Source organism: Lipotes vexillifer, unplaced genomic scaffold, assembly GCF_000442215.2.
Source record: "Lipotes vexillifer unplaced genomic scaffold, Lipotes_vexillifer_v1.1 scaffold935, whole genome shotgun sequence".
Lineage (NCBI taxonomy): Eukaryota > Metazoa > Chordata > Mammalia > Artiodactyla > Lipotidae > Lipotes > Lipotes vexillifer.
Window position 1 is genome coordinate 3,421,553 of NW_006777895.1, and position 9,651 is coordinate 3,431,203.

Here is a 9,651-nt window from a genome sequence, read left to right on the forward strand (position 1 = left end):
CCCCTCCCCCTCCCTCTCCCTCTCTCTCCGTCTCTCTCGCGCACTCTCTTGCGTGCTCTCTCGCTCTCTCGCTCTTTCTCGTGCTCTCGCTCTCTCTCGCGCGTGTGCTCTCGCTCTCTCGCGCGCGTGTGCTCACTCTGTCTCTCTCTCTCTCTCTGTCTCTCTCCCTCTCTGTCTCGCTCTCTGTCTCTCTGTCTCTCTGTCTCTCTCTCTCTCTCTCTCTCTCTCTCTAGTGTGCGTGTGCACGCTAAGCCCCCCACACATGTGCACACACCAAGGAGAGGCCATGGGAGCACATAGTGAGAAGGTGTGGATCAGCAAGCCAAGGACACGGCCGTGCTGGCCCCCTGACCTTGGGACTTCTCAGCCAACATTACCGCACAAGCCAGTTCCCCTCCTCTCGCTCCCTTTTCCTGTACGTGTGTGGAGAACCCTGACTAATGCAGACTGTAGTAGTGAGAAGTGGGGCGCTGCTGGGACAGACACCCGAGGAGTAGAAGGAACTTTGGCACTGGGTCCCGGGTGGAGGCTGGAGGAGTTCTGAGGGACACCTTGGAAGTATGAAGCTAGGGCGATCTCTGGTGACGTCTCAGGCAGAGTGAGGAGCATGTTATTGGAAACTAGAGGGCAGTGACTCTTGTTATAAAGCGGCAGGGAACGTGGCTGAAGTGTGTTCTGGTGTTTTGTGGAAGATAAAACTTGCAAGCCAGTGAAACTGGATATTTACCCCAGGAGATTTCTAAGTGGTTTGGAAGGAGTGGCTTGGTTCGTCGGGACTGCTTAGAATAAAATGAGAAAGGGGAGGACGAATTGAAGAAGGAATTGTTAAGTACAAAGGAACCAGAACTTGAAGATTTGGAAAATTCTCAGCCTTTCCACACAGGACGAGGTGAAGGCAGGCTGTTGGACATCTTGGATTTGCCGGGATGGGATGAGAGAGCTGTTTGTAGGAACGTACTCTGTTCTTCGAGAGGGAGAGTGACCCCAGCGGCGACTCGGAGGTCAGCAGGGCCACTGCCGCGGTTTCAACAGGCAAGACGGCCTCAGCCCAGAGCCTTGAACCCCAGCCCAGCGTACCACGGAGGTGACACAGAGTATTGAACCAAAGGGGATTATTCTTGAGCCTTAAGGTCTAATGGAGTTCCCCTTACTAGGTTTTGGACTTGCTTAGGACCCATCACCCTTTCTTTCTTTCTTTCCTTTTTCTCCTACCTTCTGGAGTAGGAATCCTTCTCCTGTGCCTGTCCCACAGCTGTATTTTGGATGCACATAACTTGTCTGCTTTCACTGGCTCACATCCGGAAAGGAATTTTGCCTCAGTGTGAATTATACCTTGAGTTTCACCCACATCTGATTTAGATGATATTTACATGAAACTTTGGGCTTTAGATGAGGGTGTTGATGCTGGTATGAGGTAATAGGACTTTGGGGGCTGTTGGGATGGGATGAGTGTATTTTGCATGGGAGCTTGCCATGAATTTGAGCGGGGCAGCAGGGGTGGGATGCTGTGGACTCTGTTTGGAGTTTGGGCTCTTAGGGGTAATTAAGGTTGAACGAGGCAGTTGTAAGCGTGGGGTCCTGATCCAGTAAGACTGGTGGCCTTGTAAGACGAAGGGAAAGAAGAGATCTCTCTCTCTCTCTCTCTCTCTCTCTCTCTCTCTCTCTCTCTCTCTCACACACACACACACACACACACACACACACACACATGCGTGCACTGAGGAAAGTCCTTGTGAAGACACGGTGCAGAGGGGACCATCGGCAAGAAAGGAAGAGAGCTCTCACCAGAACCTGACCTTGCAGGCACCTTTATCTTGGACTTCCAGCCTCCCAAACTGAGAAAATAAATGTCTGCTGTTTAAGCCCATGTCCGGTGTTTTTGCCACAAGCCTCTTGCCGTAGACACCTTTGCTGTGAAAAATAAAATAACTGATTGACACTTTGGTTTGACAGTTTGGTTTCGGCTGGTTGAAATGCACTAGCATTTCTCCCAGTTAGCGACGTTACTGATGGCTTTATTGGGCTAACAGATGACGATGATTTGCCCTGGTTTCCTATTCCGAAACACACTACATTGGAGGAGAAGGAAGCCGAGGGCCTCAAAGGTGCAGAGCTGAACCCATGTTTCTCGTAGAACTTTGGAACATCTATCAGCGGACGTGGGACCGTATGCCAAGCACACGAACAACAGTGTAGGGGCTTTCCCAGCACAACACAAAGCTCAGCCACAAGTATGCAGCCTAGTATTTGGAAACCAGTATCTCTCTTTTTTTTGGCCGCACCATGCAGCATGCAGGATCTTAGTTCCCCCTACCAAGGATCGAACCTGTGCCCCCTGCAGTGGAATGGCGGATTCTTAACCACTGGACTGCCAGGGAAGTCCCAGCGTATCTCTGTTAATGAAGGAAGAAATTTGGCAAGAAAAAAAAAGTGCAGTGTCAAATGAGGAGACAAATAAACAAGCAAAAAAAAAAAAAAAAAAAAAACTTATGAACAAAAGACTTGGAAGACAAGTGCTTAGGTACAACCTACAAAATAAAATCAGTTATTTGCACAGTGTTGCCATGAATCAATACACATCTTAAATGCATTCACATATTTTGTATTTCACAATAAAGTCTTTATAATTTTGTTACTCACTTCTCATGTTTTATTATGTCCTTTCTAATGTTCCCCTTTCATTTTTCATTATTTTTTTATGGCGAAATTACACACTAGGGAGACAGCTAATAAAGTAGTTACGAATGTTTGTGCCCCCATCCATAAAAGGATTTTCAGGTGTTGAAATTCTGACGCCCAGTGAGATGGTATTAGGAGATGGGGCCTTTGGGAGGTGATTAGGTCATGAGGGCAGAGCCTTTATAATCATGAGATTAGTGCCTTATAAAAGAGCCTGCAGGAGGATCCCTGGCCCCTTCTGCCACGTGAGGACACGGTGAGAGGTCAGCAGTCTACAGTCCCGAAGAGGGCATGACCAGAACCCGGCCATGTTGGTACCCTGACCTTGGACTTCCAGCCTCTAAAACTGCAAGACAGTAATTTCTGTTGTTTATAAGGCACGCAGTATGTGGCATTTTGTTACAGCAGCCCAAACAGACTAAGACTTCAGTGAAGGAAACGAGCAAATGGTATGGTATGTAGCAGTGGTTAACAAGGGTAGGTCAGTGTGGAGTTGTGTTACTGAACTTCCTCAGGTCTGTGGACTGGCTCTGTGCTCACGGACACGCGAAAGTGTTCTGTGAGGTCACATGCCTGTTTGAATCATGGCCAAACCTCCTTTGATCCAGGAATAATTTGCGATTAATTATAAATGCAGTGGTAGAAGGCACTGCTCGGGGGGCGTGGTGGAACTCAGATGCACAGCACTCTGGCTCGCTGGGTGCCGGAGCTGTGCCTCCTGATGCAGGCAGCACTTTAAAGGGGTGACGTAGTGACGGGCTGGGCGTCAGCAGCCTCCCTGCTGAGTTGTTCTGCTTTGCCTCCTGTGGCCTCGGAGAGGCCCCTGTTCACAGATGTCATCTCCACATGCTCAGAAACTTGGCGCCGAGTTTGAATTAACAGACTCATCCTTTCCAGTATAAACAGCCCTTTTGAACGATCTGATCACTCACGTTCTATAAATTAGTTCACGTGCCTTTTTCTATTACCTGGCAAGGCTCTCGGAGCCTGGAGGGATGAGGCTTTGTCAGCAAAGTGATTCTGAAGCACGGGGTACTTCTAGTGAGGGCAGAGCTGGGTTTCGGGGGGTTTTGGGGGGTGAGGGCGTGAGGAAGGCAGCAAAGGAGAAGGGATTTGGGGAGGATGTTAAACGTGAACTTCCTGTACTCTGCGGTTTGGTGACAGCCTGCTCTGTGCACATCATCTTCTGCCTGATGGCCAGCTGGCCCCCATACAGGCACCTCAGCGGAGCCCACAGCTACCGCCGAATGTTCTACTGCGTGGGTCTCCTTCCAGCCATTGCTCGAAGCAAGCCAGCAGCTCCGGCAGGTGGAAAAGCCAAGGCCCACCGGCAACCTTGTGGCACTTCCAAGACCACCTGGCATCCATACGTAAACTTCTGGGAGTCCCTGAAACAGACCTGACGTGGGTCTTCGTCCAGAGCAGGCCTGGAACCAACCGGGGTCTTCCTAGGTCCCAGGTCAGCAGCAGGCCCTCAGGGGAGTCACTGAGTCAGCAAGCCCCTTGCTTGGCGTGGGTTCCGGGACCGCCGCAAGCCTGTGTGGCCCCAGATGGCTGCCTGGTGTGTCATGAGGCGCAACAGCACAGCCATTTTGGCTCCAGCCTTCCGCACAGTAAACAGGGCCAGACTGTTTTGTACATTCCAGAGGCATTAAAATTCTTGCCCACTTTGATAGCAGTAGAAGTAAGTGCCTACTTTTGCTTAGGAAATGTAAGAGCATAAAAAGGTAGATGGAAAACAATGTCCTGCTCCTTTCTGTTTCAACCTCTAGACTTAAAACTGATGGCCTGTTAGAGTCAGTCTGTCCTCTGGTTTCTAGTAATGACCATTGTTAGGGTCTAATTGACATTACTCCCCTAAATTTTGCTGGTTGGTGTCTTACCAGATGAAATCTATGGAAACAGCTTGATTTCCACGATGATTGACAGCTGCAACTGCTCAGACTCCAGTGACATTGAACTGAGTGATGACTGGGCTGCCAAGAAGTCTCCCAAAATCTCCCGAGCTAGCAAATCACCCAAACTCCCAAGGTAATTTCGGTCTTTAGGGGTGCGCTCCATTTTTTTGTGTCTCCGAAGGTGTGTCTGTTGTGTCTGCAGCAGAATCCCACTGAAACCAGCAGCTGAAGAGCACAGCCAGAGGGCGTCGTCGCCTTTCATCTGGAAGATCTGCCCGCAGTAATCACAGCTTCCTTCATCCTTGCCTTTGGGATAGAAAAAGACATCCAGTAGGAAGTCTGCTAAACCCGCAGACCTTCCAGGGGTGGTTAGTTAGCACTGATGGTGGGTGGCATGGGGTGGCCACAGCCAGGGAACTTGTTTTACCTTCCAGTTTGAGAAAAGTAAGAAAAATCTTTTTACAGTGTATGTAATGTGTTAAAGAAAGTGCAAAATTACATGCCTATAATTCTGTAATAGGGAAAAAATAGTGAACTAAAACAAATTAGACCCTAAAGTTTGTCCTAAGGAGTGGCAGAAAGCTGAGAGGAGGTGGAAGGGCCTATGGTGTTGTAGATGAGAAACCCCACGTGCCCCATCCTGGCTCCCTGACCTGGACACCACTTTCCTTACCTATGGAAGTTAAAGGGTGGACCAGATCTTCACTAAGATCCCTCTGTGATGCTGTGCAAAACCAAGGTATAATTCACGTACAGATAGAGTCCCGCCCGATCTTAAACACATAAGCACGGTGTAGTTGATAAACCAGTGTATTCACACCCCGTTGAAGATGAGATTTCCATCACCCTGGAGGGTTCCCTGGGCCCTTCCTGTTTGATACCTGCACTGTTCTGACTTCTGTTGCCGTAGGTTGCTTTTGCTTGTTCTTGAACTTCATATGGATGGCGTCAAACGATACATGCTCTTTTTTTTCTTTTTAGGCTTTTTTGCTCAACATAATGATTTTGATTCATGCATGTCGTTGCGTATATCAACAGCTTCTCTTTCTTTGCTCTATGAAATTCCCTTGTTACGAATATACTATAATGTATTCCATTTACCAATTGATGGATATTTGGTAGTTTCCAGTTTGGAGCTATTATGAATAAAAACCAACTGTAGACGTTCTTATACAAGACTTGCTGGGGACATATGCACTTGTTTACCCCATATGCACTTGTTTAGGAGGGGAGTTGCAGGGCCATGGGGTAGACATATGTTTAACTTTATGGGAAACTGCCAAACAGTATTCCTAGGTGCCTGTACCATTTTAAATTCCCACCAGCAGTGTATGAGAGTTCTCACTGCTTCCATTCTTACCTGCGGTTGAAGGTCATTTAAAAAATTGTATGCATTCCGGTGGGTGGGAAGCGGTATTTGGTTGTATTGGGTTGGCCAAAAAATTCGTGTGGGTTTTTCCATATGATCTTATGGGAAACCCGAACAAGCTTTTTGGCCAACCCAATAGTTTAATCCTAGTTATCTCCAGTGATTAATGATGCTAAGCAAGTTTTCATATGTTTGTTGGCCATTTGGGTATCTTCTTTTGTGTTTTCTAACTATGAGTCCTTTGGCAGATATATGGATTATCATATAATCTAATATCTGAATTTCTTCTTTTATGATTAGTGCTTTTTTTTTGTCCTGTTTAGGAAATCTTTGTCTACCCTAAGGCCATGAAGACATTCTTCTGTTCTCTTCTGGATGCTTTGTAAAGTCTTAGCTTTCACATTTCGCTCTCAGATTAATTTTATACCGCAGATTAATTTTTGTGTAAACATGAGTTAGGGGTAAATGTTTGTGTTTTTTCCCACGTAGATATCCATTTGCTCTAGCAACCTGATTGATTTCTTTTTTCATCTTTATTCTAAGCTTGTTAATTTGCAAATTAGATTATGAACTTTCCTACACTTCTGCAGTGTTTCCGCTTTTCCCATTACTTAAGCAGAGAGGCCATTTAACACATAAGTAGTCAAATCCTTCACGTGTAAATGTCCATTTGAAGTTCCTGGGCGTGGCAGACTCCAGAGCTGGTCCTCCTTCCTTCCGTCTTTCCCAGCGTTGAGTCCCCTACACACAGCAGCCAGGCTGTTGTCCTCGCACGGAGATTTAACCAGCTCTGTCTTCCTCAGCCCTAGATATCTTATCAAGCTCTCAAGCAGTATATGTGAGGCCTCATGGTTTTCCTTCATAGAACGCCATCAGCCTTACCATGTTCATTTTTATAATACTCTCTTTGGGGTAGATTGGCATTAAACACGTATGTTCCCCATGTCATAAGCATAGGATCTGAAGACAAACTTTAGATCTACGGATCTAATTTAAATATTGCAGGTGGTGGAATGCTAGATAAGTCTGTTGAATTCCAAACATTATGTATTAGGAATTGTGAAATCATTGTGGTCTTAAGGTGAGAAATAACTTTTCCCACCCACCATTTTCCCGGGACTAATTTTGTAAATCCCCTTCGTCAATAGGAAGTAAAAGTTCATTCTCAGGGGTTCCTTACAAGTGAATCGCTTCATCCAACCGCAGTATACTTTAAATATATACTATTTGATATACGATTCTGTCCTTCTTACCTCATGTTCGTAAGGCAAAAGCAGGTGGGAGGGACTTGATTAAATTAAGGGCCCAGCCTCTCAGAGAGTGACACCACAGGGGGCTGCTAGAAAGTGAGGAGGGTCCGGGAGCGCCGGTGGGTGCCTGACCCGTGGCCTCGTCTCTGCAGGATCAACATTGAGGCTCGGAAGTCCCCCAAGCTGTCGCGTGCGGCTCAGGAGATATCCCGGTCTCCTCGCCTGCCCATGCGCAAGCCGTCCATCGGCTCGCCCAGCCTGACGCGGAGGGAGTTTCCCTTTGAAGACATCACTCAGGTAGTGTCTTGAGCCCCGCCACGCACCCCTCCTCGTGCGTGCATGACAGCGGCTGAGCCCTCGGGACCGTCTGCGTGCCTGGGACGGCAGTGCCCAACCCGGGTGCCCTGGAGAAGAGCCCTGGTTGCCCCCCTCGGTGCCCCTGCCACCTCTTCATCCCGCTGGGCCTCCCTCCCACCTTGGGCATCCCTTCTGCTGCCACAAGAACCTTCTCCCAGGCAGCTCTGCTTGAGACATATCCTCACGTCCACCTCTGCTCCCTCAAAGCGCTCCTGACCCCCCAGTGACTCCCAGTGTCTGGGGGAGCCCAGCCCCGGATGCGGCCCCTCAGTCTGGCCTGCCTGTCTCCCTCCTGGTCCCCCTCACCCCGGGGGCCGCAGCCTCACTGTTGACTGGCCTCTTCCCACCTTTGTGCCTTTGCCCCGCCTGCGTCTCCATCTCCGGGTCAACGGGCCCATCCTCTCATCTCCTCCCCCTTGTTTCTGCCTTCACGCTTCCAGATACAAGTTCACCTCCATGCCGAAGCCTTCCTTCCCTGACTCAGCCCGAGTAACGCAAAGCATGTTGTCGATAGCTCCCTTATAACATTGCTCAGTGACTCTGTCTGCAAATAATTGTGAGCCTGACCGCCTCCATTAGCTTATGAGCTCTCTTGAGTGCCTGTGTGTGTGTGTGTGTGTGTGTGTGTGTGTGTGCGCGCGCGCGCACGCGCGCGCATGTGCACGCGCGGGGGTGGGGGGAGGTTTAAGTGTAATTGACCTACAACACTATGTTAGTTCCAGGTGTACGATGTAGTGATTTGATACTTTTATACATTTCAAAATGGTCACTGTGATAAATCTAGTTACTGTCTGTCACCATACAAAGTTATTACAACATTATTGACAGTAGTCTCCATGCTGTACATTTCATACCTGTGATTGATTTATTTTGTAACTGGAATTGTAGCCCTTAATCTCCCTCACCTGTTTCACTCATCCCCGCACCCTCCCCTCTGGCAACCACCTGTTTGTTCTCCAGGGGTCTGTTTCTGTTTTGTTGTATTTGTTCATTTGGTTTGTTTTTCACAGTCCACATATAAGTGAAATCACACAGTATTTGCCTTTCTCTGTCTTATTTCACTTAGCATATACCCTCTAGGTCTATCCATGTTGTTAACAAATGGCAAGATTTCATTCTGTGTTATGGCTGAGTTATATTCCTGTGTGTGTGTGTGTGTGTGTGTGTGTGTGTACCACAGCTTCTTTATCCATTCATCTATTGATGGGTAATTAGATTGCTTCCACGTCTTGATTATTTTAAATAATACTGCAGTGAACTTTGGGGTGTGCATATCTTTTGAAATTAGTGTCTTGGGAGTTTCACTTTCAGAACAATACCCAGAAATAGAATTGCTGAATCATATGATAGTTCTATTTTTAGTTTTTTGAGCAACCTTCATACTGTTTCCCACAGTGGCTGCACCAGTTTGCATTTCTACCAACAGTGTTGGAGGGTTCCCTTTTCCTGAGGAGCTAGATTTTATTCATCTTTATTATTGCCCTTGCACATGTGTACACACACACCCTACACATATGTGTGGTTTGAGCACAGTGATAACTTTTTAAGTTTTTTGAAATTTAATTGAATGAAAAAACATAATTGGGTGGTCTCAGGACACAGTGGTATCAATGCAACTGGTATTTCATGGTATTTCATGAAATATCAAGGCTAAGAATGGAGTCAGAGCTTGGTACCTTGTGTAATAGATCAGTGACCGGGGCAAAAGGAGAGGTGAAGAAAAATGTGCCCACGTCACTTTTGTGACCTTTCTAAGCTACCCACACACGGGCACACTGGGACACCGTCCGCCCCTCACTCCCAGACCTGAGAATCACAGCCCGTGAGCCACCACTTAAAAACAGGGCCTGGCATGCTGTAGTTGGCGTCTGGTATTGAAAACGGTGGAATGATACAGAGAATGAATATTTGTCAGTGACCACCAGCGACTTTTTAAGCAAAAAGTGCTGGCATTCTTACTTCTTAAGTGATTGATAGAAAATATGCAAAGAGATTGTGGTTTTTCTTCTTTCCCCCCCCCCCCCCCCCCCAAATGTCAGTGCCCCCAAGTGTCTGTCCACAATCATTCCCATTACTAGTGGTTATAAATTTTTGGAAA

General features: G+C 47.5%; 1 protein-coding gene across 1 annotated transcript in view; it reads left to right on the forward strand.

The window, feature by feature from the left end:
* TULP4 (TUB like protein 4) overlaps positions 1–9,651 on the forward strand; it is a 165,391-nt gene that overhangs the window by 147,309 nt on the left and 8,431 nt on the right. The window contains exons 9-10 of the mRNA XM_007451354.1: positions 4,566–4,710; positions 7,349–7,493. Of these exons, the coding sequence (XP_007451416.1) occupies positions 4,566–4,710; positions 7,349–7,493 (290 nt within the window). The remainder of the gene's footprint in view (positions 1–4,565; positions 4,711–7,348; positions 7,494–9,651) is intronic.